Here is a 22154-nt window from a genome sequence, read left to right as displayed (position 1 = left end):
TAACATATCCATATACATTGTTTGATAGTTTCCGTAAAAACAATGTTGTATTGTGATCAAGATGAAGTTACTCATCTTTGATTGCATAGATGAATAATCTCCAGAGAATCTGAAATCGTTGGATTTGTTATTTCTGTATTTGATATTAAGCGAAGCTAATCGCCAAGTCGTACAGCAGAGAGAACTTGAAAACCGGTTCATTGCCTCGTAACTGTGAATGATCATAGGGTAAGATAGCATGTTGTATAGTCATTAAGCATTGCATTTCACGTACAACAGCGAGCACAAAATAGTCACATACAACGGATAATTCAAAGGATATGCAACGAGATACAATCGATAATTTTGTCAAATAATGGAATGCCTGGTACAACGCATGTTGTTTGACATCCTCGCCATTGGCTTGGAGTGCTAAATATGATCTATCAAAATAACACTATCTTGACGAGCTTTTACAGCGGTCATGAAACTTGAGTAAGACCAAGTGAGATCTCTCGCACCACGAGGTTTGCCATTATCCTTATCAATTTGTTCACTCATTCTTCCATTTCCAACTTCAGTAGCACTTCTAGAGATATTCAAAAAAGCATCCCCAGTCCTTCGGAGAGCAATTAGCGCTTCGTTAAAATCTGAAGTTCCCATACTCCATTTTGCATTTTCGGAAATGTCTCGTTGGTTTTTCATTACATCGGTCCAAAACCGCTGAGTAAGATTTGTAACTTCTATATGACCTTGAAGATAATACTGTTGTTGAGCAAGATAGAATGATTGTGCAATTGTATTTGTGCAAATATGCCTTGATGTAAGGTATATCTAATTAATCGCCAAATAACAACAAAGGAAAAAAAGATAGGCTCACCAAGGATTAGCGGTACTTTTCCCTACACCGTCATATACATCTTCCTTATATCTCCCTAAAGCCCATCCATCAGACCAGCTCTTACCGCTGTTAATTTTGTATAAACCATCGAATGATTGGATATATTTATATAGTGTAGCGATGACTTGCGGACTAGTGGCACTGAAATAAGGTACTGAGATATTCGGATATCTTGGAACTTGGTTGCTGGTATGATCTCCTGCGTGTATCACAGAGAGAGGGAGAGAACAATCTTTCCATTCTCTATCTGGCAAATCCACACGGGGGCTTCTTTCCTGAGAAAGGTTAGAGAGCGATGAAACATAATAGCCGTGATTTGCTTTCCAAAATTGATCGAGGGATTTGCCGATATCTTCAGCCTGTTGAGAATAGAATTCTTGTGCTCCGGTGTCATTGAGATGGTGAGCCAAAGTTGCTCCTGCTTGAAGTGCTCTCATCGATACGATCAAAGTAAAGAAATGATATCCGTTCCTTAAAGCATATGCATGTGAGCTTGAGTTCGTCGATTAGATACCATGGATCAATCGACAAAGACCACTCACACTTCTTCCCATAAATCGAAACCCTCTTTCCACCATCCATTTGCCACTTCCTCTAAATCGTTTTTGATAACTCTACCAGGCGATGTTTTTTGCATAGTATCATACATATTCGCTTTGACGTATTTTTTATCCGCTAAAAATCCTCGGTCCAATAAGTAATGCGCGTACGGGATGAGTGTCATTGCTCGTAAAGCCGGTCCATCCCTAATATCATGGTCCGATCTCCGATGTCAGCTATAATGAATAGAACAAGAAAATAGCACATACCTTTGAGGTCTGCCCCAATCAGCTGTGAAAGGGGTTCCATCGACATTGAATTTAGGTTCGTTGAGACCACCATTATACATCCCTCCTGAAGGATTTTGTCCATTCTGAATCATAATTTGTGATCTAATGTAAGCTCGAAGTAGATCTTCATGTAATCTGAAGTCTTTGAAATTCTCTGTTGAATCATCAAGAGGACCTGCCCATTCATATGAAGTCAAATATGAATTGCTGAGGAAAGAAGGAAGAAGTGAAGAATGAACTAAAGCTGAATCTCTTGTCCAAGTGTACTATCATATTAGGGTAAATTTTAGCTTTGAATGAAGGGTTTTGCAGAAGGATAACTTACATAGTAATCAGGTAAAAAAGGTTCTTCGCCTTTACTGGGACTAGCAACTACAATACCGTCTAAAGCTCCAATTTTCGGTCCAATATTATTCATAAGTAATTTCTTCATATATCTCGCTTCATCCTCAAGAGATTTTGCGAATTTCGCCTCGCTCCAATCGTTATATGAAAAATTAGATCCGGCATCAGAGGTAAGGGCAGATATAATAGTTTGTATCATCCAGTAAAAACACCCTACAATGAGTGTTATGAGGATGATACTAAATATTCCTATACATACTGCTGAAGATTGTTCATCATCTTTAAGAGATCTAGCTTGTTGGACAATAACATTTCGCAGGTTTTCATAGTTGTTCTCCTCATTGTTAATGTGATTTGATGATTCTGTCTCCTTTTCATCATTCAACAAAGGTACACCTTCTTCTAGTTGGCTCGGATCTCGTGTTTCTTTCATGATCAATGGCATCTTGCGAACCTTTCTTCCTCCATTTCCCCACGTTGGCCACTAGTTGGGTGCTCCAGTATGATAATGTGAGAATCTTTCTCTCCCTCTCAAGTAGATTAGATCATGATTGACGTTCGTAGCACTGAATTGAGACAAAGATAGACGACTCACGGTTATCATTTTCCATCTACCGGTCCATCTTATCACGTGTCTATGGAGTGGAGTCCCCAGTGTCATGACGTATTACTTTTCAACCAGCTGAATTTTACAATTGACTGAGGCGATCGAGTGACTACCGTAATGAACATGAAATATAACTTGGATTGACATTATCTTTCACCTTCTTTTTTCTTTTTTCATTCCAAACAAAGATAAATCAAAAAGATGTCGTCTCAACAACAAGAACAACAAACCAAAGGTTAGTACATCACTCTTCACTTTATAAACGCTCTCTACCACTCAAAATGAATCGAAGGATCGTCAGCTGAAACCATAATTGTAGAACCCCAACTCCCAGCTTCCGAGGGTTTGACAGAAGAAGCTAGAAAAGCCGAACCTGATGCTGCTGAGCAAGCTCAAAAAGTCAGTCATCTTTCTCTTATATGACAACCCTCGCAAATGTTAAGCTGACAATTCAATAGCTTGAAAATGCTGGTGAATCAGTTTTACCTACCATTACATAAACGACCTTTTCAACCGAGAAATGATGAAAATATAAAAACGGTCTGCAGATTAGTATAAGAATTTCGGGGAAGCAACAACAACAAACAACAATGCATATAACATGATCAACTAAGATTAACAAAAGATGCTAAAATTTCCGGTAATGACACAATTGGTTTCTAATTCTACAAGGTCACGTTCATATCTTTCAATTGTATAATTCTATTGCTTTATGAACCCCTTCCATCACAGTCCATAACATCCATACCTTCTTCAACAAATCTCTTTCGTTCCTTTCTCCAAGGTTCCCAAACATCACCATATTTCTTGAGTAATCTTCCAAGTTCAGCACGTTGTTCCATCTACTCAAAAAGTAGCAATAAAACAACCTAATTAGATCTGATCCGTCATTTTCATAATATCATACACTTACAATGACAGCAGGTACTTCATCACCTTTTCCAATACCCCAAACATCATTAAACATTTCACCTAACTTAGGTTTTGGTAATTTTTCGGCACGACTGAAAGCTTTCATGACTTTTGATTTATGTGAAGTTATTAAATCTTTTTCAGATGTTTCATTCCACCATGATTTTGAAGCTAAGAATGCACGAAAACGATGTATTGGATTATCTACAATCAAAGTACCGGTCAGTTGAGTCATAATCAAATATAACTTTGTATCTGGTAAGGCTCACCAACTACTGTCCACTCTTTGACTTCCTCAACCCTTCTATACATGCTTGAATCATCACTTGTCGAGTGATGCCCAACTCTATAAGTCATAGCTTCTACCAATACACCTTTTTTGCCCTCAACAGCCCTCTTTCTAGCTTCTCGAACAGCAGAAAGTACAGCCAAAGCATCATTTCCATCTACTCGAATCGTATCTAGACCGTAAGCTGGTCCTCGAGAAGCAATACCGTCTCCTGCATATTGATCTATGATCGGTGTTGAAATTGCGAAACTATATGGAGGCTAAACGTATAAGCTATGTCATATGTTGAAGACCCGATAAAGGCGGAAACTCACCCATTATTTCGGCAGAACCATATACACGGTCCACCTAGGACAGAATTCATTCCTAATGCAGCGTGGAAATCTCCTTCACTCGCCGCACCTAATATTGCGCGAACAAATCTTTATCAAACGCGAATCGCATTGTACCAGAAGACTTGGATAACTCACCATCACCGAAATAACAAATCACACAATCTCCTTGTCTATCTTCATCAAGTTTTAACGCATATGCCGCTCCGGCAGCTTGAGGCATCCTATGGAGAAGTACAGTAAACATACGACTCATATCACGACTTCGCGAAGCATAGAAAACTCACTGCGTTGCTAGCGGACTTGTGATTGTATGAAAGCCCAATTCAGGCGCAGAATAATGTACAGGCATCATCCTTCCTTTCGTCCCTACATCTTCCACGTTACCGAAACATTGCGACATCATTGCGTCTAACGTGAATCCTCGGTGCAATAGTGCAGCGGATTCCCTCTATATGAATCGGAAGATCAATACAGTCAGCGCCGCTATCCTCGGCCAAAATATAAGGCGAGATGCCAAGAAGGGACGAGAATTTGGACTTACATATTGTCCAAACATCTCATCTCCCTCTAACATAGCTGCTGAACTTCCTACAATAGCAGCTTCTTCCCCTGCACATTGCATATAGAACGATATTCTACCTTGACGTTGAGATTGATAAAGTATATTATCGACAATAGGAATTAATGTCATTGTCCGGTACCTAAGATTAATGATGTGATCAACTTCCAGGTCTAGCCCTTCGACATGTAGCACTTCTGAGAATGACTCACATCGCAAGAGCTTCTTCCTTCGTTATCTAGGTATTCATGTCAAGCACAGAACTAGATAAAATATATATCGTATTTAGAAATTGATACGTACTTCGGGAATTGCTGTCCCCTTCACTAAATGACCTTCTTCATCTAAGACTCTATACGTCGGTATAGTCTAAAGCCGAATTTTAAGGTCAGACTTTCTGAGGTTGAGCCATAATGCAAAGAAACTTACCTTGGCAACAGCGTTGAACCAACCCATTTCACCTGACCACCAACTTTCATGACTACCTCTTCTTAAAGGACTACTCATCCTACTTACTCTGGCCAATCTATCCGCTTGACTTCCAGGTACATAGAGTGGTTTCGCTTCTCCATTATTTATACCCTGCTGAGCTGATACGTCAGGGGAGAAGAAAGGTAGAGGTACAGGTGATGGTAAAGGTGCTGCTGTTGGTGTGGTATGATGATGTGTTGGAGGTGTTGATGAAGGTGGCCCTGTAATCTTGATGAGTCTAATATCAGGATCCTATCATAAGATATCGTTGGTGTAATGGGACACTTACAAGTGATCTTGTGATGTTGATGACTGATTGTCTGTGGATACTGTTAATTACATCTGATCCGGTTTTAGCTCGCTTCAACAAGATAGAGGACATGACGATTATTTGTATTCCGCTTCTTATACGGATAGTTATGTTCGTTGTTAGCTCAGCCCAATATACGAATACGATATGTCGTCTTCTGATAATCAGTCCAATCGGTAGCTTTGCAAAATCATGTCTACATCACTCGTATATATCGTATGCGCATGATACATTGATGGCAATAAGACAACGTGACTCTCTTTAGGTCTTGTTGATGTTAAATGCCAATCTGGTCATGTGTTACAACTCTGCATGCCTTTGATCCAAGAACTTGAATCGGTAACAGGAACAGATGAGCCGAAGAAATATATCATATCGTGTTAAACAAGTGTGATTCATAATGAGATTATGTTTATCACGTGATGTCATTGATCAACTTGATCTTATCGGATATCTCCTCTCCGATCAAAATATATGACGTAAATTGATACTCCACACCTTTTTAAACTTTCTCCTTTTGTATTCTGTTACTCTTTTCTGATCTACATGATGTCTTTTTGCTGGGTTTGTAGATCGGATGATCATAAAGGGCGTCATATCATTCAAATACTTTTCCTGATTCTTTCAACGTAACTTTAGGGTAGACAATTCCATTTGATTGGAACACAAAAGTGATACACAAAGGAATCGGTATTCTGGCGTTCCAGACCATCTTTTCATCAAGTACAAAGTCGTGTAATGCCGTCATATATGATGAAGTTTCCATTCAATTTTACTTTCCTATTTTTGATTTATTTCGTACTCCTTTCTTCCCGATTACTTTTTATTCAAAATGAGATAAAGCGATGGATTCCCTTAAGCAAAACATCATCTTTGTGTTTGTTGGAATTATAACTAAGGGCGATCTACAGTAAAACGCTAAAAGTATAATTTAACGTTACCTTGGATTGATATGACCTCACTGGACTTTTTAGAAACAATGGAAAGTGAAATCATTTCATTCCAACTTTTTCCCATCCATTCAGATGAATCCTTGGAAATCTTGGTATGAGGTCAGACATATTTCATTGGTAAAGGGTATTATCATTCAATTGGAATTTAAGAATATATTATAATATCTGCAGTTTTTATCATTTTGTTTTCGAATTTCATATTTCCATTAAACCATCTTATAATAAATATAATCAATTATCGTTTATAGTTGTGAACACTTTGTTTACTAATAAATAAAACTTTAAGCAGTAACAATAGATATTAAAAATGGGTAAATGGTCAAATATAGCGGCTGAAAAGCCTTTCAAGACTGCAAATGGAGGCAACCCACCTGCTAAGACTGGGATATTTGCTGATATCAAAAATGATTTGATCGCTATGGCTGTGAGTTTTTTTTGCCCCGCACTTTTGATAGACAGGTTGGCTAATATGATATACAGGGTGAATTTATCGGTACTGTAAGTCAATGAGATCTCACGGTGGAACTTGCCATAGCCATCTATACACTAATACTATTACGCGTAGATCTTGTTCCTTCTCTTCGCCCTAGGAGTGAGTCACTTCCTCCCGAAAATGATCTACACATACGATGATACTGATGATATTGTGTTCAGGCGGTTCAAACGGCCTCTACGAACACAAGCGCGACAACCAGTTCTAGCTCGGATGATCAAGCTGGTACTGCACCTACAGGAAGTGATTCCAACAGACTTTTGGTGGGTTTCCGTTTATCATATACTATCCGATTGAATATCATTTGTGTACTGATGGGAAATTTCCTGGAGTTAGACTTATTACTACGTCTCTGCCGCATTCGGTTTATCTCTCTTCGCCACGGCTTCCATTTTCTATCGGTTTACCGGTTCCATCTTCAACCCATCTGTCTCGTTGGCACTGTGTTTAGTCGGTGCAGTCAAGCCTTTAAGATTCATTCGTGAGTACGACTACTTCACTCGAAGCCCTACACTTATCCGATTCGAACTTACTTACCCTTGGTATGGAGTGCTAATTCATAACCAATTATAGTCGTCTCCTTTGCTCAAATGATAGGAGCAATTGTAGCTTCAGCGATACTTGATGGTCTCACCCCTGGCGCTTTAGTCGTTAATGTCGGTCTATCAAACGGAACAAACAAGGCACAAGGATTATTCATCGAAATGTTCACAACCGCTACATTGGTACTGAGTGTATTGATGCTCGCTGCTGGTGAGTCAATCAGATCCTTCCATTCATCGTCAACGATATTCATGCTAATGATGTCACTAACCAATCAGAAAAACACAATTTGACACCTTTCGCACCATTGGGATTCGGATTCACTTTATTCATAGTAATGCTTTTCTCTATCGCATTCACAGGAGGTGCAGTCAAGTGAGTTTGAAAACTCTGTATTCACAGATAGTCCGTCATTTTGCCTCTTAAATATGCTGACTCTCTTCATTCGATAGCACTGCAAGAGCGTTCGGTCCAGCTGTCATTCAAGGATTCCAACCTTATCACTGGATTTATTGGTTAGGTCCTACACTTGGTGCTTTACTCGCTACAGCATTTTACATTTTCCTTAAAGCTGTTAAGTATTGGCAAATTACACCAGGTCAAGATTCAACTGATGCTTCTGATGCTCCTCAAATTCATCCTGTCATTTCAAACAAATCTAGAAATAGAGCAAATTCAGATACCACTGCAGCTAATAGAGATAGTACCAATGGTCCAACAGGCCATCAAGCTGTTTAATGGGGTTTAATTTCACCTATACGACATTACCTCGCTATTTATGAGGAATGTTCATAAATAATAAGCTGTTTAGAAGTTATGAATCAAGTGATTCGGATGTACACGATATAATATTTTTTAAGGTTTTGCAAAACCTCTTTCTTGCTTGAAAATATACATTATGCGCTATCTTTTTAATTATATATGTATGTAGCTTTATTATCATATTCGTTTGTGAGATTCATATACACAGATACAATGCATTGTTATAATTCTTCAACTTTCTATACTTCATCTCATTTGAAGAGGTAGTATTTGACGATATAAATCAGCTTGATTCGAATGAACTACCATTACAAGGTGAGATTCGCTAAGAGAGTAGACATGCTCATGTTGATTGAATGTAGACATAAAAGGGGTCATTATATAACATGGTCAAGATACAACGTAATATTTCAATTATATACAAATCAAATAGAAAATAAAGCCATGGTCTAATACAATTTCGTGTTTACACAAGAGGCGAATGAATCGTAAATGTAAATGGAGTCATAAAATGGGTTAAAAAAAATTGAAATATACACAAATACGGAAACAACTCTTTGCAACTCCAACTTTCGCCTTTCTTTATATCATTTCCACTTTTTTAAAAATTTTAATTTATATTCCAGGACTACCAGGTAATTTACCACCACCAACACCTTTACCTAATTTCCAACCACCAAATCCAATAAAAATTCCAATAAAAATTATAATTAAAATTAAACTTATAATTGACCATTTAAATTTTAATTTATTTGTATTTAATTCATTTGTTTGAATTAAATGTTGTCTTTCAATATCTTGTGTATTATTTGCATTTGTATTAATTCTTGAAATAGGTTTATTATTATTTTTATTTTTATTTTGATTTGATTTTTTATTATTGAAATTTAATGTAATTGGTGAATTTGGTAAAGATGGATTTGGAGTAGGTATTGGAAGTTTAATTGAATTTGAACGTGATAAAGAAGTTGGATGTGGTCCTGGAGTAAATTTAACTGACATTTTGTCTTTTGATGATGACGAGTTGAATTTTTTGAGAGGGAGATAATTGATTTGATTATATACGTTGATAATAATCTATTCTATTGATGGAACTTTTCGTGATTTTTGTTAGAAAGAATCGAATGATTAGAAAGACTTAAAGACCAGTTCGAATTTGATTAATGGTGTAGACTGAGATATCTCGTGAATGGAATTATCCTTTGATTGACAAGATGATAAATGATCAAAGGTATAATGGCAATTATAAGATAATTTGATTGATGAAATCAGCTTAATCTGCTTTGTTGAAACTGATCACTTATAAATATTTAGCAAGTGATGGTAGATAAATTAACATGAGACGAGTGAAGAAGCGACGACGAAAGATATGGGTAAATACATACTGGGTTTTGGAATAGTCTTTAAATTTCCTCAGTTTATCATATAAACGAAAGGAGTCATACAGATATTAGGTTCATTATTTCGTTAGGTTATTACATTAGAACATGTAAGCGTTTCATTATAAGGTTGATGATTCTTCAATTTAATTTCGCACATGAATTATCTAGTATGTAGTACTAGCAGTATCTGCATGATTAACGTCATTAGAGAATAAGAGTTACGTACCCCGCATAACCGATAAGATTAACTCCCAACTCTCAGCAGTGCCACTTGTTGAAATACCGATATATCGTTAAAACGTGGTATGCTTTAATGCCGCAAGATACTAACTCCACCTCCACGTCCATCCACAAGCATTGACTTTTTTTTTCGAAAAGGTCACCTTTAATATATTAAGAGATTATTACTTCATCCTTATCTATTCTTTTTTCTGCTCAACCAAAAATACAAAACAATCACTCAAAATGTCTACCACCGAGCAAACCTACATCATGATCAAGTGAGTTTTCGCTTCCATTCACGGCGGGACGAAAAGCAAACTAGTCAAGTCGGAAGACCGAGCAGAGGAGGATTCAACGAATTTGATCAATTGTAGAATGAACGCTGATCTTAAATTGCCCTTTTACTCCTATTCCTACTCTAACGCACGTGTCCTCTATCTTCAACGTCTAACTCTTCTTCATCTACCTTCGTCACCTCATTGCGACCCCCCTTGACACCTATGCAGACCCGACGGTGTCCAAAGAGGACTCGTTGGTGAGATCATCGCCAGATTCGAGAAGAGAGGTTTCAAGGTGAGTGCATAATAATCTGAAGCATCGAAATAGCAAGGAAGACTTGTGTCATGCTAATGTAATGTCCTTCAGCTCGCTGCCCTCAAGCTTGCTTCCCCTTCCAAGGTACGTCAAATCAGCTAGAACATGCAACATCGTGGCGACTCAAAGCTGACAGACTTCATTCGCAGGAACACCTCGAAAAGCACTACTCTGATCTCTCCGACAAGAAATTCTTCCCCGGACTTATCAAGTACAGTGAGTAGATGTGATCAATTGTATGCTCTTCAACCAAGAGAATAATGTATTCTGATTCTCTAAACAATCCAGTGCTCTCCGGTCCCGTTGTTTGTATGGTTTGGGAAGGTCTTGATGCCGTCAAGACTGGTAGAGTAATGCTCGGTGCTACAAACCCTCTTGCTTCCGCTCCAGGAACCATCCGAGGTGATTACGCTCTTCAAGTTGGTATGAACGTTTGTCACGGTTCCGACTCTGTTGAGAATGGTCAAAAAGAAATCGCCCTTTGGTTCCCGTGAGTCCTTGTTTCCAGCAGAGTCTAGAAACCAATAATTGCATATCCTCTTGAAGGAGAACGAGTTTTGGCTGATGTTTACCATGCATGATATAGTGAGGGTGTTTCCCAATACAAGCTTGATGCTCAAGCTTGGATCTACGAGGCTTAAATCGTGTCTTCTTCATTGAAGATGGATTTCTCAAATTAGAAAATAAAGATTGTCTATACGGAATATGAACAAATCTTATTCAACTGATGCATGCAATCGCAACGTATACCACAATGGTAATCGTACTGATTCGACGAATCTCTACATCCTGACTGCTTGCTGCTGACCTGGAAATTCCTAATGTATAATTCGAAGGGATATCGAATAGGGTTGCGATTTTGTAAATGATGACAACTTTGGAAAAAATGTCTTACCATATCATCTATGGATTTGAGCCGGTGAGGACAGAAAATCAGAGCAACAATCTTTTGCATCTCAAAGCTCCAATTTACGTCTATCTATTTACTCCAAGATCCAATTTACGTCTAACTATCCACAATCAATATCATGACCTTCTCATTAACATCACATAATTGAATATGAGATTATTCGGCATCATTAATCAAGTTTCAACACTGAAATTACCACCACAAGTGCAGATGGACACTAGAATCTAATGAAGGTGATATGATCAATTAGATTACTTAAATATTACCCAATTCACCTAACGGAATAACCTGGCAAAAGGATTTTGAGCAAGTTTATTTATCTATACTCACTGTGGCTGCAAGTATGAACCAATATCCTTCTCCCATTTTAAATTCCCATCCTTCTAAATTTAATTTGTCTAATCGTTTATGTAATAAACTAACATATATACTTTCAAATATGAATGTAATCCACATGAAAAATATAGTAAAATATACTATAGCGAAGGATATCTAAATACGCATTTAATTAGCTCATCCATATTTACTACTCTCAAATCTGAGTTATAAATGATAACACTGACACCACCATGAAGTACTAAAATATCAATTAAAACAGCTAAAACACTTAATCCCATTAAAGCTGTTGTAACATGATTTAAAACTAATGCTTTACCAATTGTAATTGGAAAAATAGAAATAATACTTTCATTAAAATGTAGATTTGATTCTTCTTCAACAAAAGGTTTATAAGGAATATGAGAATTACAATTAATTATTTCACTATATTTTTTTAAAAAAAAAGATAGATATATATATATTCAATAATAACAAAAAAAAATAATTTGATATTAAAACTTACGTTATATTTGATGAAATACATCCACCATTTGGTCCAACTTTTATTTGTAATTTTATACTTTGATTAGTTGTTAAATCTTTAAATTCACCTATTATTTTTGCTAATGAAATTTCATTTATGGTTGAAGGTCCTAATGAATTAATTAAATAAAACGTAAAAGGAATAACTGGAGATAAATAGTATATCAGTAAATCTTATATGATTTATGTTTAAAGATTTACTGACGAGCTAAAAGTGATAAACCGATGATGAGAATTGTTGACCATATAATTTCTCCTTTTCGAGGCATTTTTTTTAAAAAAAGTATGGAATCCAATAAGATAGCTAGGTTTAGTCGAATCGATAATACGCTGAAGTTATTTAGTTGATCAAATGGTGAAAAGTGGGGATTTGCGATAGCCAAAGCTTTGTTGAATTTATATCTTCGTGCACTAAAGTAAATTTTGGTTTATATTGAGACTGAGTTATTTATTCAAAAAGCTATGCTAATTTTGAAGCGGGCGTTTACATCATAAAGAAATAACTTTGATGGAGGCTGTATATCTTGTATGTTTCACCTCTTCCGATATTGATGGTTGTCAGGATGATGTTATTTGTCCCTGAAAAGTAAATTCTTCTTATTTGGAGACCTGAAAAATTCCTATGAAGATCTGTGCATAGCTTTCCTGATCTAAGTGGTCCTTTGAATTTAATGATGCCTTTCATCAGTCTAGGAAGATCTTGAGAGCCCGATCAGTTGAGTCGCATCGATGCTACCTGTATTGTAAAGACCACGCTCAAGGGTTGAGCTTATTTGTACTCATATTTATGGATTGTTCTTGCACATGATATCTTTTACATATTACATCTTTGGGACTTGGAGCTATTTCTATATTGATATATACTTTCGAACCCCCTTTTCAACAAATCAATCACCACCGGAGCCGCATATGAAAATAGAGGCAACAAACTGGACTCAAAGGTATAATATCAGCTACTAATCTCTTCTATGAAGAATGAAAAGACCCAAGTATTTTACATACCGTGGCTACGGTGACTAAGATGTATCCATTACCTGTATGATATTCCCAACTATCATGCTCATAGATATTACCTATTCTGGTATTGAGTAACTTGATATATGCTGACTCCAGGAAATATACTATCCATAACATGATACTGCTAAAGGAAATGATGATCCACGCAATCTAATACAAGGTGCTTGTTGCAGCTTTGAACGTTTAATTCGCTACACAACGTAACATTTTGACTTACACCTCCTTCGAATAGGAATACGTCTAGTATAGCAACTATCAGACAAAGTCCCATAAGAATAACCATGACGTGATTCATTGGTAAAGCTCGGCCCATGGCTATTGGGAAGATTGAAGTGAGATTCTGATTAGGTGGAAGATGAAGGTATTCTGCAGATGGAACATAAGGAATTTTGGCGCTGCATATTGGTGTTCTGGACAATTTCGAAAAGTTAGCAAAGAATACTTGTCGTACAGAGGCGAGTTTAAAGGGCTACTAACGAGCTATTATACCACATACATCCTCCTGAAGGTCCTACGGTAATTTCCACTTTGACTGTACTTTGAGTTACATTATCGAAAACATTTCCTTTTACTCTTGCTAAACTCAATGTATGTATAAATCTGGGTGATAAGGATACCACAAGGAAGAAGCTGAATGGTACGACTGAGAAATATCACCTTCAGCTCTCAAAGCCGTGACCGATATGGTAAACAGAAAGGACTTACGGAAGACACCGACACCAGCGATGATCATGAAGCCAAGAGTTACTGAGTCCCACTTTCGTCTGACCATTTTGAAGCACTAATAACTTACTTCTGAAGAAATTCTCAGCGAGACGAGAAGGATACTTAGAATTACTCGCCACCTTGAAGGATATATATCGAGTTGATTCCCTCATATTGGATTGAACTCGACTTCCGTGTTTGATCCTGATGGGCTATGTATTTCATCTCTTGAATCATCGATATTAGATCCAGGTAAATGGAATGTCTATTGTTAGCACCTTCAGAAGATGGAGGCGGTGTTGTGATGAGAATTACGACGAGTTTGATGGATATTTATATATAAATCAGTCAGAATAAGGGGTTTTGTTAGTGTTAATTGTCATTGATTGTACCTTTTTGCAAACTCAGACAGATACGATGAGGACATAGCCTTTGGTTTCAGTCTCACATTCAGCGTCAGCATTACTCATGGCCAAATTCGATAAATGACATCAATGTGGTCCGTTCATCAGAACACAGGTTGTCAAGGTTTTGAATAGATAGTAGGTCTCCCAAAGGCGAGGCGGAGAGGAAACACGTGATCACGTCGGATATTTTGTGTTTGTGGAGGTGGTCCGAGCGAATAAATGCTTAGACGCGACCGGCCGAATACGAAAAAGTCATCAACATATACTCTTTGTCAAATCTTTACGAATTTACATCTAATAAGATGTTCGACACCATCGATTCAATCTCAGGCTTCATACGGCCATGGCTGACCTGGTTATCGGCTCTTACTCTTGGTCAAGTATGGCAATTCGTATACAATCCTCCTAACAAGATCAACCTTACTATCGCTCTGATCGCCATCACCCTGAAATTACCTTCATACCTCAAGCGATATGACGTATGGAGACAAAGTAGAAAAGTTATTGACTTCCACTGGCCAGTGCCCAAGGTAAACAATCTGTATGCTTCTTGCCATGAATTCAGCTCACGCATGACTCACAGGAAGCAGATAAAGATTGGAAAGGAACGATAATTCATAACCCATCCCTCTGCGCTCATCAAAGCGATAACAGTCTATTACCTCCTGAAAGCGGTAAGACAGGAGAAGAAAGGGATCACATAACTTGCTATGATCCTTCGACAGGTGTGAGTAGGCTGAGAGCTACTACAGAAGCTGGAGGGAGGAATGTCAAGCTGATCTTTCACTATGGGTGCAGTACCACCTTCTCACTTTACCGCTTTTATCCGCTGCTGAAGTCTCGGATCAAATAGCCAAAGCCAATTCAGCTCAACCACGATGGGCTCAGACAACGTTCGCACAACGTATATCATTCTTGAGAAGCTTGAAAGCATGGGTACTAAAGGATATGGAAAGTATAGTCAGAGTCGCTTGTAGGGATACTGGTAAAACTGGTATGCCAGCTTTTTGGTTCTGAAAACGTTGCTGAATACTGCTGAACTTGGGCTATAGAGGTTGATGCTGTCTTTGGAGAGATTCTGACTACTTTGTCCAAGCTTGACTGGTAAGTTACTTCTTCTTACTCCCTCCTAGATATTCCCGAACTGACAGGTAGAACAGGCTAATCAAGCATGGCGAAAAGACAATTTCGCCTACTTCTCGACCTGGTAATCTGCTCCTGGCTCATAAGGGGTCGAAGGTAGGTTCATCACGGGTCCAAGGAATGTCGGAAGGTGAATTGAGGTGTTCATATTGACACTTGCGGATACACTCAGGTCCATTACTCCCCTCTTGGAACTGTACTAGCTCTAGTCTCGTGGAATTACTCTTTCCACAACCTCATCTCACCTATCCTCGCTGCTCTTTTTGCTGGAAATACCATTGTAGTGAAATGTTCAGAGCAAGTAGCTTGGTCAAGTCTGTGGTTCATTGGAGGCATCAAAGCTTGTCTTAGGGCTTGTGGTCTGAATGATGATGTTGTTCAGCTAGTCATCTGTCTACCGGATGTGGCGGAGACGGTGACGAGAAATAAGCTGATCAAGCATATTACATGTGAGTAAAACTGATCGAGTTGGACCAATATGCTTTTTGGCTGAGTGTATCGAATTTTTGAATATGCTAGTCATCGGTTCAGAACCTGTTGGAAAGAAGGTGAGCCGATACTACATAGTCGACCTCCATGCAAGCTGACCATTTACGCAGGTCGCGGTTGCCGCGGCTGAAATCATGGTGCCCACTTGTATCGAATTAGGAGGAAAAGATCCCGCTTTCATTTTACCTGGAACGGACTTGGATTTTTTCGCGAGTACATGGATGAGAGGAGCATTGTAAGTCTCTCTCTTATCACTGCTGAGCCGATCAGCTGACCGCGTGACGATCTGATAGCCAATCAGTGAGCACACTCAGCAGATATGGCCTACACATGACCCCAGCTGACAGTCGCGATCATGAAGGCGGGTCAAAATTGTATAGGAATCGAACTCTTCCTCGTCCATCGTTCACAATACTCTCGCTTCATCGAAATCATGGAACCCAGAGTCAAGTCTCTTCGTCCAGGGACAGATGTCGGTTCACTTATCTCACACGCTCCAATCAGCAAACTTCAGAGTACATTGGCGTCAGCAGAGAAGGGCGGCGCAAGGGTGTTGGCTGGAGGTAAAAGGTATATGCATCCAGAATACCCCCAAGCGGCATATTTCGAACCTACTCTGGTGGTAGATGTGACCATGGATATGGAAATTGCGCAAGAAGAGCTTTTCGCTCCCGTTATGACTGTCGTACCGTATGACAATGTAGCGGAAGCGATCGAATGGCTCAACAAAAGTCGATATGGGCTTGGTGCTGGAGTTTATGGAAAGGATAAGGGGGAATGTAAAAGGGTAGCGGAGAAGCTCGAATGCGGGATGGTAGCTATCAATGAGTAAGCAAGCTTTCTACGATAATGCTACGTTTTCGGGGCGTTCGGCTGACCGTTTGTTTTGTTTAGCTTCGTATGTTTGCTTATTACCCCTCAACGAATATAAGAAAAGTGTAAGCTAACCTAAATCACGCAGGGCGTGTTTTACCTCAATCAAGCTATGCCATTTGGAGGTGTCAAGGCTTCAGGTCACGGTAGATTCGGTATGTCATAATTATATAATTAAACCCTCCGTGTTGAGCTGACCAAGCGAGTGACATAGGCGGGGAAGAAGGATTACGGTCTTTATGTTCGGTCAAATCGATTACGGAAGATAGATTCTTCTCGTACATCCGGACTAGTATACCGCCTCCTGTCGGTACGTCCGCTTCTTCGTTCTCTTGCCACATTTCATTACAAGCTGATAGTCAAATTCATCTGCTAGACTACCCGATACCCGATACTAAGAAGGCATGGGGATTCTTGGTTGGACTAGTGAATTTGGCTTATGCTAGACGTATATGGGGAAGAGCGAAAGGGCTAGGAGATCTAATCAAAGGTTTATTGTGATGGAGCTGCTCTTCCTCAGGGCTAACTTAGGTATCGATGCTCTTTGAACGTCAATCAAATGCATACACCTTAGAAGTAACTCTCCTCGGATCACACACCACGCCACGACGCTAGACGAGAAGCACGAACACGAAACGCTATATACATTACAAGATTCGAAACATGACCTTGAATTTAGGGTTACGCAGAACTGGATCAAATGATGCAAGAGACGTAAGGCCCTTTACGGCCGGCGACAGTACGTTATTGATAATCGCGACCAAGGAACTGATCGAAATCTTCCTGCAAATTGAATGGGGCTTTTGGAGCTTCAACAGCAGCTGATTCGTCGTTTAAGCTATGATCAAAAGCTTTCTGCATTTGAGCGAGCGAAAATCCACTAGCATCTGTGGTGACGCGTGAAGTATGTTTACTCGAATCGTTGAGACTGATCCATAATTCTTTGGTCCTTGTGATTGCTTCTACACTTTTGTGGTCCTGTTCGGCAAGAGCTCTCTTAGCCATCAAATCGAAATGGTCAACGGTGACTGGTGTGGTATCTTTCATACTGAATGACTTCTTTTTATAAGATAAAGACAAGTTTAATTCGATGTGATATGCATCAGGCACAAGGTTTCCTTGTTTGAAAACTTCAAGCCATCTTTCCATCCTTTCAGTCTCATCTTTGTTTTTTCCAAGTCTGTACAAATTGTTTTGCGTTGTTTGAATATCAGAATTCTGACCAGGAGACAGGTTATAAAATGATTCAGAACCCTCGGATAATTGAGATTGCTGAGTTGCAGGATCTGATTGCTCATTGGTATTAGAACGGTTACTCCTCGAAATGAGGCGGTTAACAAATCCCTTCGATGGCATATTTCACTTTATATAGTATAGTCGTTGATCTCAAGGTAAAAATGTGATAGCAATCATATGAATGAAAGAGGATATTGGGAAATGAGGGAGATGAAATACTTGTCTTGTTGACGTGAGACGACTGAGCAATTTATACGCAGGGATATCCGTCCTTTGCTGATGGTCCATTGACGTCAGACTGGTGCGCCTTCACGCGAAGCAAAGGAGGGAGAAATCAGAATCACCATGACGACAATGAGTCAATCTATAATACCTTTGATAACAGTCCCTTAAAAGAAGATACTACAAGGGAGCAGTGGTGCTGTACAAGAAAGTCAGGACGCTTTTACGTGTAATTTCTATAATTTGCATAGTCACATAAAGGATTAAATGTTCGAATGTGTAATGACATATAGCTGGCACTCCTCCCTTTCTTCATTCCACGTCACTCAAGTCTTTTGTTTTCTTGGAATTGTATATTCTCCTTCTTGAGCCAGTAAATTCAGTACATCGAATACACTGTGGGGTTCTGTTATGGTAGCTCGTTGCAAGATCATAGTGGCTGTTCAAGTCGTTCCGGGGGTCGATTATTGATTTTTTTTGTCTTTCTCTGTCTGACAGATCACCTCGAAGTTGATAGGAGCCTTTGTTCAGAATATACCCTGACCCTTCGTGGTACAAGGTGTCCTCATGTCTATAACAACTGACCATAGGGATCCATTCGTTCGAACAGGTGTTTAACTCTTCTTCACTAAGCGTAGTAATGCGGTCAATTCTGTGCCATTTACGGACACTGACGGGGGTTCCGTTGTTGTTGTTGGATATTTCCTCTCCCCACCCTTTCAAACTGTATACGAACACTTCCCCAAGGCTTTTTGGAAACAGTGTGTAGCCGCCAAGTCCATCAGGACCTGGATGAACCGTTATTTTTTTGAAATCAACAACACTGTTCTCAAAAGTAGTTAACCCACCTGCCACGAGGCTTTCAATAACGTTCTCTGGGATATCGAATCTACTTTTGTGAGGTAGTTGCGGGTCCACAGCCCGGGACATAATCTTGGTGATCAAAATGTGGAAATCATCCTTGATCTTTTTGTTTGTCATCGGACGATAGTCAATCGTTTCTCTCCTGTCCCTCGAGGGCTTGTTCTCCTCCAGGATCCCATGCTGATGTGCAATTGCCGAGCCTTCAGCTTGTAAAGCTGGGTAGATCGACCATGACGGATTGTATGCAGGGTCCGTGATACCCGAGGGGTCGATCTCCAGATCGTGGGCGAGGTTGGGTATTTGCTGTGACACAAATTGGGCGTCTAAGGGGTTGGCGCCAAGATCGGGAGTGAAGTCGGGTTTTTGCTGTTGCCCAAACGGGTCAAGTACTGTGTCATGATAATTCGATGCTGGGCCAGTGTGCTGGCCCTTGATTCCTTCTGTGAGAGTAGCCCACATACGGTCGATGTCAGCTTGCCCATAAGTAACGAGAGAGGCGCTCGGTTCGGTTGTATAATTGAAGTGAAGGTCACCCGCGACACGTGCATTGGAAAGTGTATTGGTAAATTGGGTTTGGGGTGCCGATTGCGAAAAGTCTTCATGTTGAATTCTTTGGTCGCCAAAGCTGTAATTGTGGATCTGTGTGCCCGGTGGTCGACCGTACATTGTTTGTTCCGACCTATTGCCGGAAGGATCGCCAGACTCAGCATAGCCAGGATAACTCGGCCAACTATATCACCAAGTATGTATCAGCACAGTCAGTTGACAAAGTCATGAAAAAAAGACCAGTCTCCATAATACGCACTTGTATGGAGGAGCATTATACGGAATAGATGCTGAGTCTGTTGGATCCAAACTCCCTGGGTGGGATGTTCCCATTCCAGGATTTACTATTATGCATACCCCGTTAGCGTCTGGCCAGCCAGCGGATCACTTCAGTGACTGGGACTTACCGAGTCTTCGCTTTTGACCTCGTCGAGATTGGTCAGAGGAATCGTCCATCGTTAATGTCCTATTTAACTAATTACGATGGGTTTGCTTGGTAAGTATCCCCGGTTCTTCGGATAAATATAGAAAGTAATTGCATTTGGCCACAGCAAAGGCAGGACTGCACAAATATATACTATATGATCCCAGACATCATGCAAGTGCGACACTGTTACAACTTGCGTCATTATCCGAAGACCGCGCGACATCACAAAGCAAGGTGATGAAAGGATGACCAAAATGGAAGGCCATGTACGTCAGGACGAAATATCATTCCCCCAAAAGAAACATCGTCACTGGATTTGTAAATGTTGCTGGTCGTTCGTCATCAACCAAGGCGAAAAATACGACTATCGATAGCACGCTTTCAAGTCGCAGATATAATTGCTGCCACGAAGCCACGCGGATAATACTACCCGAGCTCATTCGGCCCGAACATTGTAGTCAAAACAATTCGGCAACTGTGAACCTTTCGTATTCTTCAATGCGATGTATTTATCTATATCTAATATAATTATACTTGGTGCTACCATCAATCTCCTTGTTGATGACCGTTACCGTTTCGTCTGAGAACATCATCCATCTAATTGCAAAGAGACACTTTGCGACTCATCTTGAGCTAGACCCGTCACTATGCCATCCTCTTCAAGCCCAAAATGCCTTGTCAGAGGTTCAATCAGTAAGTGATCCTCTCTTCACTTGCTCTTGAAGATTCGCTGAAGAAGCTTCACGCGCAGACATTGATGAGTTCTTCGCCCTCCCACACATCGTTAGGCCTGGAGAAACCATATCCTCAACGTCATTAACTAAACGAGCAGGTGGAAAGGGTGCGAATCAAGCTTATGCAGTAGCTAAAGCAGGGGGAAACGTAGACCTTGATGGGTGTATCGGTCAAGATGGTGAATGGGTTAGAGAACTACTCAAGAGTGGTGGAGTTGGTGATGGAAGATTAGAGACTCTGAAAAACGAGGTAAGTGATGTGCATTATATTTACCTTCGCATGAATTTGTTCTTCTGGCGTTTGTGCATTTTCTTCCAAGCTCCTCTTAGCGCAGGAAAGTTTTATTCGCTAACATGGAACCCTCTAGTTGACGGGACGAGCAATCATTCAATCTGCTTCTGACGGAGAGAATTCGATAGGTAAGTCCATATTTCTCAACCGTGCGCTCAGAAGCCATTTTACTGATACAACAGGTCTATAGTCTTACATGCCGGAGCCAATCATCACCTTTCCTCTTCCTCCTCATCACCAAACTTGCAAAACTACACACACATTCTCTTACAAAATGAAATTCCTTTATCTTCAACTTTATCATATCTAGAAGAATCTGGTAAAAAAGGTTTAATTTCAATATTTAATCCTTCACCTATGCTGTCTTCAGAAGAATTACGTCAATTCCCTTGGAAAGATTTATCTTGGTTAATAGTTAATGAAGGAGAATTAAACGATTTATTAAATGCTTTCAATTCCAATTCTTCAGAAAATGAAAAACAAAAAAATATTGATGATTTAGATTTAGAAGAATTAATTAAAATTGCTTCTAAAGGTATATTAGAATTACATGAAAATTCATTTTTTTCAAAAAAAATTAATATAATATGTACACTTGGTTCAAAAGGTATTTTATACTTTAATCCTATTAATGGAAATAAAGATATAGGTCATTTGAAAGCTGGAAAATTATTAAATAAACTTAAAGATACAACTGGTGCTGGTGATTGTTTTGCAGGATATTTCGTAGCTGGACTAATGAGAAATGAACCTTTAGAAAAAGTTTTAAAAACTTGTTTGACGGTGAGTTATCATAATTTGTTTTCCTTTCATTTGATTCAGGGAATTTGAATTGATCCTAAATGTTAATCAGGCTTGCGCTATTTGTGTGGAGAATGAAGGTGCTATGGGAAGTGTACCAAATATAGAAGCCACACTTGCAAGATTAGAATGATATTCCG

At 39.3% G+C, this 22154-nt stretch overlaps 11 protein-coding genes across 11 annotated transcripts; 5 read left to right on the top strand and 6 right to left on the bottom strand.

Moving 5' to 3' along the window:
• Positions 1–411: 411 nt before the first annotated feature.
• I206_107766 (uncharacterized protein) lies at positions 412–2500 on the bottom strand (the record flags this gene model as incomplete). Its single annotated transcript, XM_019157810.1, has 5 exons — positions 412–796; positions 860–1351; positions 1423–1626; positions 1690–1976; positions 2036–2500. 5 exons carry the CDS (start codon positions 2498–2500, stop codon positions 412–414), a joined length of 1833 nt encoding a protein of 610 aa, XP_019009450.1.
• Positions 2501–3372: 872 nt separating this feature from the next.
• Positions 3373–5610, bottom strand: I206_107765 (uncharacterized protein; the record flags this gene model as incomplete). Its single annotated transcript, XM_070203592.1, has 11 exons — positions 3373–3504; positions 3576–3778; positions 3844–4112; positions 4178–4265; positions 4334–4419; positions 4483–4646; positions 4740–4899; positions 4970–4995; positions 5061–5126; positions 5187–5456; positions 5518–5610. The coding sequence occupies 11 exons, from the start codon at positions 5608–5610 to the stop codon at positions 3373–3375; spliced, it is 1557 nt and encodes a 518-aa protein (XP_070059693.1).
• A 1188-nt stretch (positions 5611–6798) lies between these two features.
• Positions 6799–8265, top strand: I206_107764 (uncharacterized protein; the record flags this gene model as incomplete). Its single annotated transcript, XM_019157807.1, has 8 exons — positions 6799–6915; positions 6972–6989; positions 7057–7083; positions 7146–7247; positions 7321–7465; positions 7558–7737; positions 7806–7902; positions 7980–8265. The coding sequence occupies 8 exons, from the start codon at positions 6799–6801 to the stop codon at positions 8263–8265; spliced, it is 972 nt and encodes a 323-aa protein (XP_019009447.1).
• A 639-nt stretch (positions 8266–8904) lies between these two features.
• Positions 8905–9291, bottom strand: I206_107763 (uncharacterized protein; the record flags this gene model as incomplete). The annotated part of the gene is made up of 1 exon (XM_019157806.1): positions 8905–9291. One exon carries the CDS (start codon positions 9289–9291, stop codon positions 8905–8907), a length of 387 nt encoding a protein of 128 aa, XP_019009446.1.
• Positions 9292–10136: 845 nt separating this feature from the next.
• I206_107762 (nucleoside diphosphate kinase) lies at positions 10137–11128 on the top strand (the record flags this gene model as incomplete). The annotated part of the gene is made up of 6 exons (XM_019157805.1): positions 10137–10171; positions 10400–10466; positions 10539–10571; positions 10637–10703; positions 10776–10977; positions 11074–11128. The coding sequence occupies 6 exons, from the start codon at positions 10137–10139 to the stop codon at positions 11126–11128; spliced, it is 459 nt and encodes a 152-aa protein (XP_019009445.1).
• A 442-nt stretch (positions 11129–11570) lies between these two features.
• On the bottom strand, positions 11571–12527 carry I206_107761 (uncharacterized protein; the record flags this gene model as incomplete). Its single annotated transcript, XM_019157804.2, has 6 exons — positions 11571–11614; positions 11664–11685; positions 11728–11889; positions 11961–12159; positions 12239–12404; positions 12464–12527. 6 exons carry the CDS (start codon positions 12525–12527, stop codon positions 11571–11573), a joined length of 657 nt encoding a protein of 218 aa, XP_019009444.2.
• A 618-nt stretch (positions 12528–13145) lies between these two features.
• I206_107760 (uncharacterized protein) lies at positions 13146–14047 on the bottom strand (the record flags this gene model as incomplete). The annotated part of the gene is made up of 5 exons (XM_019157803.1): positions 13146–13187; positions 13261–13425; positions 13493–13685; positions 13753–13918; positions 13981–14047. 5 exons carry the CDS (start codon positions 14045–14047, stop codon positions 13146–13148), a joined length of 633 nt encoding a protein of 210 aa, XP_019009443.1.
• Positions 14048–14689: 642 nt separating this feature from the next.
• On the top strand, positions 14690–16851 carry I206_107759 (uncharacterized protein; the record flags this gene model as incomplete). Its single annotated transcript, XM_019157802.2, has 10 exons — positions 14690–14917; positions 14971–15114; positions 15186–15381; positions 15440–15491; positions 15548–15626; positions 15703–15979; positions 16050–16078; positions 16130–16254; positions 16313–16319; positions 16381–16851. 10 exons carry the CDS (start codon positions 14690–14692, stop codon positions 16849–16851), a joined length of 1608 nt encoding a protein of 535 aa, XP_019009442.2.
• Positions 16852–17004: 153 nt separating this feature from the next.
• I206_107758 (uncharacterized protein) lies at positions 17005–17393 on the top strand (the record flags this gene model as incomplete). Its single annotated transcript, XM_070203591.1, has 3 exons — positions 17005–17047; positions 17107–17202; positions 17269–17393. The coding sequence occupies 3 exons, from the start codon at positions 17005–17007 to the stop codon at positions 17391–17393; spliced, it is 264 nt and encodes an 87-aa protein (XP_070059692.1).
• Positions 17394–17636: 243 nt separating this feature from the next.
• I206_107757 (uncharacterized protein) lies at positions 17637–20216 on the bottom strand (the record flags this gene model as incomplete). The annotated part of the gene is made up of 4 exons (XM_019157801.1): positions 17637–18178; positions 19199–19944; positions 20020–20104; positions 20168–20216. 4 exons carry the CDS (start codon positions 20214–20216, stop codon positions 17637–17639), a joined length of 1422 nt encoding a protein of 473 aa, XP_019009441.1.
• Positions 20217–20834: 618 nt separating this feature from the next.
• I206_107756 (uncharacterized protein) lies at positions 20835–22147 on the top strand (the record flags this gene model as incomplete). The annotated part of the gene is made up of 5 exons (XM_070203590.1): positions 20835–20880; positions 20939–21171; positions 21290–21341; positions 21404–21996; positions 22067–22147. 5 exons carry the CDS (start codon positions 20835–20837, stop codon positions 22145–22147), a joined length of 1005 nt encoding a protein of 334 aa, XP_070059691.1.
• Positions 22148–22154: the final 7 nt, after the last annotated feature.

The sequence above is a fragment of the Kwoniella pini genome, chromosome 11 (genome assembly GCF_000512605.2).
Source record: "Kwoniella pini CBS 10737 chromosome 11, complete sequence".
In the NCBI taxonomy this organism is placed as follows: domain Eukaryota; kingdom Fungi; phylum Basidiomycota; class Tremellomycetes; order Tremellales; family Cryptococcaceae; genus Kwoniella; species Kwoniella pini.
The sequence above is the reverse complement of the archived record's forward strand: the minus strand, read 5'-3'. Positions and strand labels throughout refer to the sequence as shown.